At 30.8% G+C, this 16,138-nt stretch overlaps 1 protein-coding gene across 1 annotated transcript in view; it reads right to left on the reverse strand.

Annotated features, from left to right (window-relative positions):
- Positions 1-2,225: 2,225 nt before the first annotated feature.
- The window catches only part of LOC126879456 (circadian clock-controlled protein daywake-like), a 45,313-nt gene continuing 31,400 nt past the window's right edge, over positions 2,226-16,138 (reverse strand). The window contains exon 6 of the mRNA XM_050642470.1: positions 2,226-2,507. Within this exon, the coding sequence (XP_050498427.1) occupies positions 2,359-2,507 (149 nt within the window). The 3' untranslated portion in view covers positions 2,226-2,358. The remainder of the gene's footprint in view (positions 2,508-16,138) is intronic.

Raw genomic sequence — 16,138 nt, forward strand, 5'->3', positions numbered from 1 at the left:
GTCAGCGAATCTGAGGTGGTTTAGCTTCTTGCCATTAACGTTATTGCCATAGGTTGACCAATGTGTCGTTTTGAAGAGTCTTCTAGTGCTAGGTTGAAAAGCTTTGGCGATATTACGTCTCATTGCCTCACGCCTCTATTAATGGGGATGGGATTTGTGGGGATTAACCAAACTCAGATTAGCCCAAAGAAGAATGTAACAGTAATTACTTTTTTCTACAACCACTATTCAAAGTGCACTTTTCTGCACCGTTTTATGTTAGCAAACTTGATATTTTCTCACAGTATAAGATAGTTGACATTAGTGTGCAGAAAAGTGACGTTTCTGTGCCGCAAAGTGACGTTTCTGTGCCGCAAAGTTCTTTTCTGCACAGTTGACTACCTCATTCTGAGTAACGTTACATTCTGTTTACATCCGTGGACTACTGCATTCTGAGTAACGTTATATTCTGTTTACATCCGTGGTTAAACTTTAGACAAATATATAACCTATAAGACAATTATTATATTTAACTCTAGCATAGAAACTAAATTATGGATGTTACAACTGTTTTATTTTACAATTTTATTCTTATTAAACATTTTATAATTATCAAATAACCAATAAGGATTTAGCAACCTGTGCAAGAGACGTCGAATGAAGTAGGTTTTGTGTAAATCCGTGACTGCATAAATATAATGTCAATAATGTGTAATAATTGTTTAAATTTAAACAAATTAAGGCAGTGCATTAATTTTTTAACTGATTTCTGTGCAATTTATTTAGGTATAAGGAATTTAAATTGATTAGATGGTATTAATTAAATATAGTTTAAAATTTATCACATAGGTACCTATTATAATTAATCGTCGTTTGGAAATTGTGATTTTTATTTTTAGGAAAAACTGTGCTTGTAGAAAAAGTATAGTGTGAAACACGTGCAGAAAGGTAATTTCTCACTCGTTTGAATTGCGGCACTCGCTTGCGCTCGTACCGCAACTTTTCAAACTCGTGAGAAATTAGTACCTTTCTGCACTTGTTGCACAATATACTATTTTCTACAACCACTATTCAAAGTGCACTTTTCTGCACGGTTTTATGTTAGCAAACTTGATATTTTCTCACAGTATACGATATTTGACATTAGTGTGCAGAAAAGTGACGTTTCTGTGCCGCAAAGTGACGTTTCTGTGCCGCAAAGTTCTTTTCTGCACAGCTGACTACCTCATTCTGAGTAACGTTATATTCTGTTTACATCCGTGGACTACCGCATTCTGAGTAACGTTATATTCTGTTTACATCCGTGGTTAAACTTTAGACAAATATATAACCTATAAGACAATTATTATATTTAACTCTAGCATAGAAACTAAATTATGGATGTTACAACTGTTTTATTTTACAATTTTATTCTTATTAAACATTTTATAATTATCAAATAACCAATAAGGATTTAGCAACCTGTGCAAGAGACGTCGAATGAAGTAGGTTTTGTGTAAATCCGTGACTGCATAAAAATATAATGTCAATAATGTGTAATAATTGTTTAAATTTAAACAAATTAAGGCAGTGCATTAATTTTTTAACTGATTTCTGTGCAATTTATTTAGGTATAAGGAATTTAAATTGATTAGTAGGTATTAATTAAATACAGTTTAAAATTTATCACATAGGTACCTATTATAATTAATCGTCGTTTGGAAATTGTGATTTTTATTTTTAGGAAAAACTGTGCTTGTAGAAAAAGTATAGTGTGAAACACGTGCAGAAAGGTAATTTCTCACTCGTTTGAATTGCGGCACTCGCTTGCGCTCGTACCGCAACTTTTCAAACTCGTGAGAAATTATTACCTTTCTGCACTTGTTGCACAATATACTATAAATGACTCTCAGAGACAGGATAAGCAGAGGTAGACCATCTACACGATGGACAGACGAAGTCAAAATAATCGCTGGGACCTGGCTGCAAGAAGTGCAAAGTTCAAGACCACCAGAACTGAAGGCTTATCTTTAACTTTGGGCGCAGAAGGAGGATGATGATGATGACCATGAAAGAAATGTAAATAATTTACAGTTTAGGTATGGATCGCCCTTTGCTTCATATGTCAAGGCAATAATTAACTTTTTTGAACGCATTACACCATTAATGTCGTTGTTTATTATTCAATTGTTTTATCCTTTAAAAAGCAATTCCTTTTATTTTATTTTATATTATATAATTAATTTAAAATAAAAGCAATGACGGCCTAAAATAAAACTCTTTATTATTATTCTCACTATGCACATTCACTTAGTTACATAATATAACTTATTTAAATACAAAAATTGTCTTGGATTGGAGGCTTTTATTTTAAGTAGATATACACCTTATCTTGAGATCCTAAGGGAACAGTTGTTCGTATGCGAATCTTTCAACGATAGCATTCGCAGCTTCTTTAAAAACTACCCCTAGTTGTCTCTGAATAATCGGTAAGAGCTCCCTTAAAAACATATCGAAATTTTTGTTGACTACGTCATTTACCATCCCCACTGCAACCAAGAAAATATATTAAAATTTTCTAAACACAATAATCCAAAAAACTATTAAACTACATTTCAATAAGACATGCACTGCATGTAAACAACGATTTTAGTTGTTAAAGATGTTTAAAATGTATCTAGTCGTTCCAGTAACAGTACTATATTATTAAAATCACCTGATCATCTTTTTTTCTCGATTATTAGTTCTTATTGTATAGGGCTTTTCATCGATTGTCATTTGTTTCGAGCTTCTGTCATGTGTCATCAAATATTCTTATATCTACGTCATACGTTATTGGTATATACCAATGATACAAACCAAAGACGTATGACGTAGATATCTTAATATTATACAACACCTGACATAATCTCGAAACAAATCACTGTGAATGAAAAGCCCTATACTATATAAATTATTGTAATCACTGAATACATAGATAGTGAAAAAATAATCCTATTAATTGAATTAATGAATAATTTACGCCATTATACAAGTAACTGTTATCCAAAAATATTAAACACCGAACTAAATAGCGATCTCGTTCGTTGCTGATGATGACATCGCTGTCAACTACTGTTTACAGTTTACATCTAGTGCATAAGCCATGCGAATAAACTGTACTTTCGAAGAAAAATTTTGAACATCATTCGTAAGAGGGGAATGTGAAGATAGCTTCAATTACACTCACGTGCAAAAAGATCGATCCCCTTAAAAATTTGGTCAATTTCATGTCACGAATTTCCTAAACCCGTTGTCCGATTTAAGTGATTTTTTTACCATGTTATACTGTTATAGCCTTATTCATTTAGTCCAGAAAGCCACTGCGCATCCGCTAGGAAAAATATTCTAATTCGGATTTTTTGCACAATTTTACTCAAAAAGGACCCCTTTTAACAAGTTTGCATGTTGCCAGGACCAAAAGTTGGTCAAAAATTTTTTAAACGTTTTTTTTTTGTTTTTTTCCTAAAATTATTTTTTTGCATGGAACAAAATTTTTTTAGTTTTTTTGGATCATTCCAAACAGAAAAGGGCTTTAGTGACTTTTCTCTAAAGTTGATAGTTTTTGACATATAAGCGATTAAAAATTGAAAAATTGCGAAATCGGCCATTTTTAACCCTCAAAAGCTATGTGAAAAACTGAAAATTTGAATGATGCCAAGGTAGGTAAATATTCTTTAAACATCGATTGATGAAATCGCGAAGAGTTTTTTGCAATACAATATCAAAAACCGCTTTGTTTTTTAAGTGCCAATCAAGCGTGCGCGACACTATTTTCCACCGTTGCATGTGTATACAGTATGGTGCAAATGAAAGGAATAAATTCGTTATTTCGTAAACCGGTGACTTTGAGGAAAAATCCCAAAACAGGTCGGTTTTTATTTTTAAGTTATGATATTGTGGCATATATAGTATACTAGTAACGTCATCCACCTGGGCGTGATGACGTAATCGATGATTTTTTTAAATGAGAATACGGGTCGTGTGCTGGCTCATTTGAAAGGTTCTTCAATTCTCTATTCAGTAATATAAACATGTATATAATTATTTATACAGGGTGTCCAAAATTTTTATTAAATTAAATCATTTGCCAAATTGACAAAAAAATTAAATTATTGGACACCCTGTATAGATAATTATGTAAATGTTTATATTAATGAATAGAGAACTGAAGAGCCTTTCAAATGAGCTAGAATACGATCCCTATTCTTATTTAAAAAAATCATCGATTACGTCATCACGCCCAGATGGATGACGTCACTAGTATACCATATATGCCACAATATCATAACTTAAAAATAAAAATCGACCTATTTCGCGATTTTTCCTTAAAATCGCCGGTTTACGAAATAACGAATTTATTCCTCTCATTTGCACCATACTGCATACACATGCAAAGGTGGAAAATAGTGTCGGGCACGTTTGATTGGCAATTAAAAAACAAAGGGGTTTTTGATATTGTATTGCAAAACACTCTTCGGGATTTCATCAATCGATGTTTAAAAAATATCTACCTACCTTGGCAACATTCAAATTTTCAATTTTTCACATAGCTTTTGAGGGTTAAAAATGGCCGATTTCGCAATTTTTCAATTTTTAATCGCTTATATGTCAAAAACTATCAACTTTAGAGAAAAGTCACTAAAGACCTTTTCTGGAATGATCCAAAAAACCTAAAAAAATTTTGTTCCATGCAAAAAAAAATAATTTTAGGAAAAAAACAAAAAAAAAAACGTTTAAAAAATTTTTTACCAACTTTTGGTCCTGGCAACATGCAAATTTGTTAAAAGGGGTCCTTTTTGAGTAAGATTGTGCAAAAAATCTGAATTAGAATATTTTTCCTAGCGGATGCGCAGTGGCTTTCTGGACTAATTAACAATATCGCTGTAATAATATTGTTCCTAGAGTACCGGCGTTAGGGTATAAGGCGCCCGCCTGCAAAACTAGCATAGGCGCACTTTAGTCTCTTTTAAATTAATATTTTGTATCGCACCAGCAGAAAAAAGGTCATTTTGGCGCCCCCCAAACAGGAGCGCCCGCCTGCAGTGCATCCCTTGCAGGCCCGTTATCGCCGGCCCTGCCTAGACAGATAAACTGTCGTTGTATACTGGGTGTACGAATCAAACTGTGTTTTTTTTTCTTTAAGTTCACCACACCCTGTGGAATATTCTAGCATTTAAAAAATACTGAAATTAAAACTGAATTATAGCCTCAGGTTTTCTTACCATTTTGTTTTTTGATTCACTTGCTTCTGTTGGACAACACGATGGCAATTGGCGAGACAATTGTCATTGGACAATTGTCATCACGTGGTTGCGGATTGTCGGAGGCCAGTCCAGTTGAAAGAGAAGATGTTTACACGGGGCCAACTAAACATCATGGACCCGTGTAAACATCTTCTCTTTCAACTGGACTGGCCTCCGACAATCCGCAACCACGTGATGACAATTGTCCAATGACAATTGTCTCGCCAATTGCCATCGTGTAAACGCGACTTAACAACTAGCCATGTTCTTCATCAATACTGGGTGTTTGTTAAATAAGTGCGACAAGCTTTAAGAGGTAATTCTACATGACAAAATAATGAAAGTTTGCTTTATAAACATTCAAAAAAATTTAGTTCGTAATATTGATTAACAGTGATTATTGAATAGTATTTCGTTCTCACAACAATTTAATTTGCTGTTTCAACGAACTTTTAGACATTGACGAATGTACTTGGTTATTGTCACAATGATTGAATAATAATTGTGACAATAACTAGAGTACATTAATCAATAACACTCAATTTATTCAGCCAATAACTTAGTTTCGTATATTTAATAAATACTGTTAATTGTGGCAGCAACTCACGTTCTTGATTTCGTAGATGACAAGCAATTACCTTGGTTTATCGTGACAACGTACAGATTTCATTAAAACAATGTACAAATGTTGTTAATATAGAGTAATATATGATTATTGAATAGATGTACACTGATTGTTGTGCCAACGAATGCATTAATTAATTTACTACTGCCTTTAATTCCCACAATCAATGCGTTAATTGTGACAATAATCGTGGTTGTTGAGACAGTAAATGTTTTGTTTGACCATTTGAAATGTAACGGCTTTTTCTTGAAAGTGCCGAATAATAATTGCATTTTGTTTCCAAGTGTAGTCCGTAGTAGAAGGAAGATAAGGATAAGATATTACTTATTTTTTATATTTGAATAAAAGTAAGTTTTTTCTGATAAGGTAAATACGGGAGAACATTCTAATTAAAAATAAACTTGTCAGTGTCTTATGTTTGTAAGTGTTTACTTTTAATATTGTCTTGTGATGTTATTTATAAGATGAACTGAAAATGAATTTTCGAATCCTGAATGAAAAAAAATAATTAGTATTTTTGAAAATTTTATTACAGTATTATCGGGGGTCTGACGTCCCTGAGAACTTCTATAATGATTATTTTAATAAGTCACAGGGGTGAAAAATAGAAAATTTAGTATGATTTTTTTTTTAAAATATACTATTCAAAAGAAACTTTTTGTTTATTCTAAGGGACTTTCAGCCCTCAGTAATATTGTAGTCTTTTATTCTGCCGTTAAATTTTTCAAAAATACTTATTAGTTTTCTCAGGATTCCAAAAAAATTAATGCGTTTAAAAATAATTCGATCGAAATTTTGCCCCTGCGCTCTCAAAAATGATTAAAGTGTTATACATTTTTGAAATCACCATGCCAAACACTTTTAAATGAGCTGTCACATGATGTACTTTCCCATTAAAAAAAAATCAAAGTTACGCCTGTCACCTGAAGAGGGATCGTGTAAAGTTCGAAACATTGATGTTATAATATACTTTGATAATTTTAAAAATCGACCTGTCTGAGCGTTTTGCTTATGTACTAAAAATAAATTAAGTTAATTAGGGGGGGGGGGGAGTGTAACACTTATTCCAGTGCACTGTATAAGCGATATAATAATTATGAGAAATCACACAGTGGAAAGTCCTAAAGGTTAAGGACAAAAAAGGGGATTTAAAAAATTATTATTAATCAATTAATATGATACATTGGGCTAATGCATTCAGTAATTATTAATATAAAATACGTTCATATTAGGAATGAACGAAACTGATTGTAAGAATGAATAGAATTGCTTGTAAGAATAACCGTATTTATTGTGCCAATGAACGGAATTAATTGTAACAATAAACGGAAATAATTGTAGAAATAAACGAAATACGTTAGGAGAAATAACACTGTTATTGGCACAACGAATGGTCTTCGTCGGTCAATTAACGACGTTGTTGTTTCAATAAATAGTGTTCGTTGACTCAATGAACTGAGTTCGTAATATCAATAAAATGATAATATGGTATACATAATGAATGTTCGTCCATTCAATAAACGTAATACATTGGCTCAACTAACGAAAATAATGAATTGATGAACACCGCTTTGTTGTTCCAATAAAACCAAGAATTGGACAAATTTTAAGAATTGCGTTTGTTGTCTGAATTAACATTTTTATTGATATTACGTACCTTTTTCGTTGAGTGAACGTATGTCCGTAAATGCTTCGTTTCCGAGATACGGGATGTTGAATTTCTTTTTTACAAACTGACGATTTATTTATAGCTTTAAACCAGTTGAGATATGCAAATCAAATTTGGTGGGTTTTAAGACGTAGGTATTTATTGCACATTTTTTGACATACAATTAAGAATTTAAATTCACCATTGGCGCGCAAACGGGTAATATGATGATCATATTACCCGTATGCACGCCAATGGTGAATATTAAATTCTTAATTGTATGTCAAAAAATGTGCAATAAATACCTACGTCTTAAAACCCACCAAATTTGATTTGCATATCTCAACTGGTTTTAAAGCAATAAAGAAATCGTCAGTTTGTAAAAAAGAAATTGAACATCCCGTATCTCGGAAACGAAGCGTTTGCTGACATATGATTATAAAGCAAACTGTCCTTATTTTGTCATGTAAAGTTACCCCTTAAAGTTTGTCGCAGTTATTTAGAAACACCCTGTACTGATGACGAACATGGCCACTTGTTAAAGGACCTAACTTTTTTATTATCCAACATAAACGAATGAATCTAAAAACAGAATGTTAAGAAGACCTGATGCTATAGTTGGGTTTTAATTTCAGTATTTTATAAATGCTAGAATAGTCCACAGGGTGATGCGAACTTTGAGAAAAAAACACAGTTTGATTGGTACACCCGGTATACAATGAAAATTTACCTGTTTAGCAACAATATTATTACAGTGATATTGTTAATGAATAATAGTCCAAGTAGGGCTTCCAATCCCGCAATACCGAGATCTCGGTATTGCGGGATCCCGCGTCATTTTCCAATCCCGCGTGATGCGGGATTACAGGTGCGGGATCCGCGGGATTTGCGGGACTGAAAAAAGCGTACATTACTGTTGTAGCTACGCTCAAAATTATCAAAAAACTGGAAAAAAATCATTCAAGGTTTTTTTTTGTTTTATGGCATAGACTTGGGTGTCAATTAGCCAGTCACATCTTTTATTTTTTCTATTCATACATAAGGAAGGCAGTATCATTCAAGGTTAGCTTCACAATTAGCTTTGTCTTTGCGCAGTATTTTACAACGACGTAGAAATGTGACTGCACTACTGATTTATCTCCAAAAGCCTCGTAGTTACCAAGTGTTGTGTGACGATGAAACTTTTCATCTCCCAGCGAAAAGTTTCCCAGCGTCGACGTATGGAAGCCGAAAGGGCATTTTCTGCTGCTGGATATATTGTGTCTACAATACGCAGGAGTTTGGGGCAGATAGCAGTTTAGATTTAGATGCTGGCTAGTATGAATAAAAATGAGAACGTAGTTTATACTCCAAATTTTGGAGTACATACTCCACGCGGTAGTATCTACTCTTATGTACGATGAGTAGAAACTCATCACATCAACATATTTTTATTCATATGAAATGTAGTATAAACTTATATTTTATGCTCATACTCATGAGAACTTACTCGGAGTTTACACTCCGTTTTTATTCATACCATCCAATATGTTGTGTATCCTTTACAAACATTTTCAATTGAAAGCTTTAGCTAAATCTATATTAATTTTCAGTTGAAAATGGGTATTTTGGTTGATTTTTAAAATTTTGTTGGTGTATTTTTTGAAGAAGATAAATTTTTTGTTTTTTCAGTATTTGTTACTATTTTTTTTTTTAAGAAAAACAGTTTTGATCTCATACTAATAGTAATAGTACTTAAATAAATGTGGAGTTAGTTGATTCATTTATTGTTTTATTTGCCTTATATAAATATGTCTATTTTCAATATGCGGGATCCCGCAAATACCGAGATCCCGCGGGATTGAAAATTCGTAGTCCCGCAAATACCGAGATTAAACTTAGGCTGCGGGATTGGAAGCCCTAAGTCCAAGTAATGAAGCTTAAAATAGGACAAAACCTCGCAATTTTTACAGAATGGATCGATTTGCTTGAAAATTTGAGAATAAGTAGTGGATAGTCCAAGGATCAAAATCTATATCATGCCGAAAGGCGCTTTTACCATGGGGTTGGTTGCCACCCCATTTGGGGGGTGGAAATTTTTTATTATATTTTAATTGCAAAAGTTGGTAAAAACGTTCATTCTAAGCAAAAAACGTTCTATACATTTATTTGCTAAAATTGATAGTTTTCGATTTATTCGCTATCGAAAGTGTTAGTTTTATATCGAAAAAATCAATGTTTTTAATCAGTTTTCTGCTAATAACTCCAAAAGTTTTCGTTTTATCAAAACAGCTTTATTTAACAACAATGTACCTTTATAAAAAATAAAAAAAAACCTTTTTTTAAATTTTCTTTAAGAACAATTAGTCCAGGAACCGAAGCATTTCACCTCGCAATTTTTACAGAATGGATCGATTTGCTTGAAAATTTGAAAATGAGTAGTGGATAGTTCAAGGATCAAAATCTATATGATGCCGAAAGGCGGTTTTACCATGGGGGCGGTTGCCACCCCATCTTAGGGGTGGAAATTTTTTATTATATTTTGACTCCAAAAGTTGATAAAAATATTCATTCTAAGCAAAAAATGTTCTATACATTTTTTTGATAAAATTAACACTTTTCGATTTATTCGCTATCGAAAGTGTTAGTTTATACAGAAAAAATCAATGTTTTTTGATATTATACTCATATACCATTCACTCAATTTTTGCCGTAGAAAAAATTTTTTCAAACCAGGTTCTTGGAAATGAAATAACCTACAATTTCATATAAAAACATTTTTTCGTATATCTGATGCTAATCTTTCTATTCTGAAGAAAATGGCATTTTTTGCCAAACTACAAAAAGTCGTTATTCACTTTTAACTCCAGTTTTTTTAAAACTAATCATTCTAAGCCAGTCAAACTTCTAGAATCTATTAATAATACATAAATAAAGAAGAATGAATAAGGCCAATGACTAAAAGCAAGGCTAACTTACATTATTATGCTTCCAATTGGATTTCTTTTTTTTTTCTCAAAAAAATATATTGATTTTTTAACCGTAACCTTTTTAATTTTTATCTTAGAAAGTTTCGTAAAAAATAGTTTTGTAGGTTTTTACAAGATCTATAAGATTATTAATATTAAATTCTTTTAAAATCCTCAGTCGCAAAAAGTGGTGACTTTGAAAGGGTTGGTAAAGGTGATTTTTGCATGTTATTACAAGATTTAATTGTCAATAGCTCACTCAATTTTTACCGTAGAAAATATTTTTCCAAACCAAGTTCTTGGGAAGTAAATAAGGTACAATTTCATATTTAAATATTTTTTTGTATGTATGATGATAATCTTTCTATTCTGAAGAAAAGGAAATTTTTTACCACACTTCAAAAATTCGATATTTGCTTTTGACTCCATTTTTTTAAAAACTAATCATTCTAAACCAGTTAAACTTCTAAAACCTATTAATAATACATAAGTAAAGAAGACGAAATAAGGTGAATGACTAATTTTATTCAGGGTGGTGATTAGGGGTTTGCTTTCAATCACTTTTTCGCTGAAAAATATAGGGTCTGACATTCTTTTCATTATAAGCCACTTAATTTTTGAGCTAAAGACTTTGTTTTATTTCTGGAGATAGATATTTTTAAATACTTCAAATTAGTTTAAACAAGTTATCCTCGAAAAATGCATAGTTTTCCCGTCTTTTGACTTTGAAACTACAATATTTAGCATTTGACGAAGAAGAGCTAACATATGATAAAGTATAGCTCGATTACTATTGGTCTTAAAGAAAATTAAAAAAAACGGTTTTGTTTATTTTTTCAAAAGGTACATTTTTGTTAAGCAAAGTTGTTTTGATAAAACGAAAACTTTTTGAGTTATTTGCAGGAAACTGATTAAAAACATTAATTCTTTTAATATAAAACGTTACACTTTCGATAGCGAATAAATCGAAAACTATTAATTTTATCAAAAATACGTATAGAACATTTTTTGCTTAAAATGAGTGTTTTTACCAACTTTTGCGGTCAAAATATAATCAAAAATTTTCACCCCCGACATAGGGTGGCAACCACCCCCATGGTAAAAGCGCCTTTCGGCATCATATAGATTTTGATCCTTGGACTATCCACTACTTACTCTCAAATTTTCAAGCAAATCGATCCATTCTGTAAAAATTGCGAGGTTTTGTCCTATTTTAAGCTTCATTACTTGAATTAAATAGGAATCGAGCTATACTTTATTATATGTTGGCTCGTCTTCGTCAAATGCTAAATATTCTAGTTTCAAAGTCAAATGACGGGAAAAGTATGCATTTTTCGAGGACAACTTATTCAAACTGATTTAAAGTACTTAAAAATATCTATCTTGCAATTAAAAAGAAGTCTCTAGCTCAAAAATTAAGTGACTTATAATGAAAAGAACGTCAGTCCCCATTTTTTTCAGCGAAAAAGTGATCGCAAGCAACCCCCTAATCACCACCCTAATTAAAATTAGTCATTAACCTTATTTGGTCTTTTTTATTTATGTATTTTTAATAGGTTCTAGAAGTTTGATCGGCTTAGAATGATTAGTTTTTAAAAAAATGGAGTTAAAAGTGAATAACGAATTTTTGTAGTTTGGAAAAACATGGCCTTTTCTTCAGAATAGCAAGATTAGCATCAGAGACACGAAAAAGTGTTTAGATATGAAATTGTAGCTTGTTTAATTCCCAAGAACACAGTTTACAAAAAAATTTTCTTTGTTAAAGATTAAGTGAGCTATTGACAATTAAAGCTTGTAATAACATGCAAAAACCACCTTTACCATCCCTCTAAAAGTCACCTCCTTTTGCGACTGAGGATTACAAAAATTTAATATTAATAGGCTTATAGATCTTGTAAAATCCTACAAAATTATTTTTTACAAAAATTTTTTAAGATAAAAAATAAAAAAGTTACGGTTAAAAAATCAATATATCTTTTTGAAAAAAAAAAAAAAGGAGAAATCCAATTGGAAGCATAATAATGTAAGTTAGCGGTTGTTTTTAGTCATTGGGTTTAATCATTCTTATTTATTTACGTATTATTGATAGATTCTAGCAGTTTGACTGGCTTAGAATGATTAGTTTAAAAAACTGGAGTTAAAAGCAAATAAAGAATTTTTGTAGTTTGGTAAAAAATGCCATTTTCTTCAGAATAGAAAGATTAGAATCAGAGATACGAAAAAATGTTTTGATATAAAATTGTAGGTTAATTAATTCCCAAGAACTTGGTTTGAAAAAAATTTTTCTACGGCAAAAACTGAGTGTATTGTAAATGAGTATATATCGAAAAACATTGATTTTTTCTATACAAAACTAACACTTTCGATAGCGAATAAATCTAAAACTATTAATTTTATCAAAAAAAGTATAGAACATTTTTTGCTTAGAATGAACGTTTTTATCAACTTTTCCGGTCAAAATATAATTAAAAATTTCCTCCCCCGAGATGGGGTGGCCACCACCCCCATGACAAAAGCGTCTTTCGGAATCATATAAATTTTGATCCTTGGACTATCCACTACTTATTCTCAAATTTTCAAGCAAATCGATTCATTCTGTGAAAATTGCGAGATGAAAAGCTTGAGTTCCTGGCCTATAAGGCTATAACATGGTGAAAAACCACTTAAATCGGACAACAGGCTTAGGAAATTCGAGCATCAAAAATGACCAAATTTTTAAGTGGATCGATTTATTTGCACCTGAGTGTAGTATTTGGCAGTGTCGCCATGACCTTATACAGCGTGTCCAATTAAGTCGGCATCATATGGGAAACTTTTTTATTCTTAGTTTTATGGAAAAAAGTTTTTCCTTATAAAAAGTTGTGCCTGGTCTTAAACTTAAAATACAACCATCAGTTATCAATTTTTTTGAGCCGTAGGTAAGCCTATACGAGGTATGTCAAAAAATATGAATTTTACTCAAGAGTAAAGTAGCTTTATTTTTCACAATATTTAAAATTGTTAGAACAAAAAGTTGTTTGAAATTAAGAACTATATTCTAATATACAATTTCATCCTTCTAATAGAAAAAAAAAAAAGAATGTGTGTGTACTTTGTACGCACGTAAGAAGTTATACTTCTATTATATAATTTTAACGAAGTAATTGTATTCTATTTAAATATTAAACTAACTTTCTTATCTACCACTTTCAAAAAATTTTTATTAAAACAACTAAAAAAAAAATGAATCGTAGAGGAGGATTGGAACCCGGGACGTTTCGAACTCTGACCGAACGCTCAACAACTAGTAGACCACCGAGGTCATGTAATTGACACGTACGTTTCGGATATAATTATGAGTGCAGCTGATCTCACTACTACCAACTTTGTTAAATTTCGAAACAGTAATTTCACTTTTATTTAATAATGGTACGGTAAACAATCCTCATTTTTTAATATGTTATTCCTTACAAAAATACCTTTAATTTAAGCACAAATAATTAAAAATCGTAAATTTGGGTCAAAAGTTATTAACTTTTTAAGAATTTCCATAAGAGCCCATGTTAAAACTTAACTTTGACCCTTAATAGTAATTAAACGGCACGGTAAAACATTTTTTAAAAAATCAAGTCTTAGTTTTTTGAAGTAAACTATAACATACTAAAATTTCATGCAAATCCTTAATTCTTTGCCGAAGGTGTAGAACGTCATTAAACTTGTGATATTTTGAAAATTGATCAAATTATTTTAATTTTGAATTGAAATGATTTAAGTGCACTTTACATCAACAATAAATTGAACAAGAAATTGACAAAGTTATTCAAGGCCAAATTTGACGAGTACAAAATGTATGGTTTGTAGAAGAAAATGAAGGAATTTGATGAAATAGAACAATTGTATATGTTTTATTTTGTCAAATTTCTTTATTTTCTTTTTATTCACGGCAAAATTGGATGTAGAATTGTGTTTTGTATAAGCCAAATTTGACCTTGAATAACTTGTTGTCAATTTCTTATTCAATTATTGTTGATGTAAAGTGGACTTTAGAATTGAAAAAAAATACAACAAAACATATAGAAAGAAAACAATATATTAGGTGAATATTGATGGTAATCAAATTATATAAATAAAAGTATTACATTATTACATACTATGTATTTTGGCAGATCAAACAGGTAGGTTTATACGCATGATACATTAACAATTATTACGTACCTGTTGCTTTTAAAAACTATTTAAAAGTCACTACAATATTATAAACTGTTTTGTTTCTGTCCTCACAACAATAAAACTAATATATTATACATTTGTTTACCTTTACCTTTTCCTACAAACCACAGCTGTCCTACAGCTGCCATATTGGATAATTTTTGACATGTCATTTGAACATCCAATCAGAACAAAGTTATAATGCGCGTATGCGCCTGGGTGATGCGTATGCGCCTGGTTTTAACATATAAAAATTCACCCTCATCGCGCGTAAAGAAGTATAACTTCAAAAATTGAAAATTTTACTAACCAATATTATTTTTAGTTATTTATTTGAATTATGATAACTCTTTTATAATTAATTTTATAAAAAACAGTTATTCTTTATAAAATGTTCTGCAGGGTCTAACACCTAAAATACAACCATCTTATATCAAATTTTGTCAATTTTATACGAGGTATAACAAAAAATATGAATTTGCTCAAGAGTGCTTAAATAAAATACCGGTATTTTTTACAATATTGAAAATTGTGCTTATGTAAAGTTGTTTAGAACTAAAAACCATGTTCTAATAGGTAATTCCATCCTTCTTATTGAAATATTCTGAGCTGTAAAGGTACTTTATTCTTGATGGAAATTCATCTTTTTTGACGTACCTCGTATAAAATTAATTAAATTGATATTAGATGGTTGTATTTAAGGTTTTTAACCATGCAGAACTTTTTACAAATAAGTGTTTTTCGTAAAATTAATAATAAAAGAGTTATCATAATTGAAATAACTGAAAATAATGTTGGTTATCCATAATTTAAAAAAATTCAATTTTTTTTTCAATTAGAAGGATGAAATTGCATATTAGAATATAGTTCTTAATTCCAAACAACTTTTTTTATAACAATTTTCAATATTGTGAAAAATAAAACTACTTCACTCTTAGTAAAATTCATATTTTTTCACATACCTCGTATACGGCTTAAAAACATTGATAACTGATGGTTGTATTTTAAGTTTTAGACCATGCACAACTTTTTATAAAGAATAACTTTTTCTCCTAAAACTAAAAATAAAAAAGTTTCCCATATGATGCCGACTTAATTGGACACGCTGTATATACAGGGTGCGCCAAACCTCTGGTTTTCTTTGATTACGGCTAAACTATCAGATATACAAAAAAATGTTTATAACAAAACTAATGTGTATCAAAGACGTCAATAATTTAAAATTATTTTCGATTATACAGGGTGAGTCAGAACGACGGTATGAACCAAAGTTTTATTTTTTAAATGGAACACCCTGTATATTAAATCATTTTTGAATATATTATTTAAAAATATGAAAAATTTGTATAAGGTCTTATAGGCCTAAAGTTAATAATTTTCGAAATATTTACATTTTTATTGAGAAAAATGGTAATATTTATAGGGTTGTGGATTATGTTTCCAAGGTAATAAAAATTTAAGTGATAAGTCAAAGTTTTTATAATAT

The sequence above is a fragment of the Diabrotica virgifera genome, chromosome 2, assembly GCF_917563875.1.
Source record: "Diabrotica virgifera virgifera chromosome 2, PGI_DIABVI_V3a".
NCBI lineage: Eukaryota > Metazoa > Arthropoda > Insecta > Coleoptera > Chrysomelidae > Diabrotica > Diabrotica virgifera.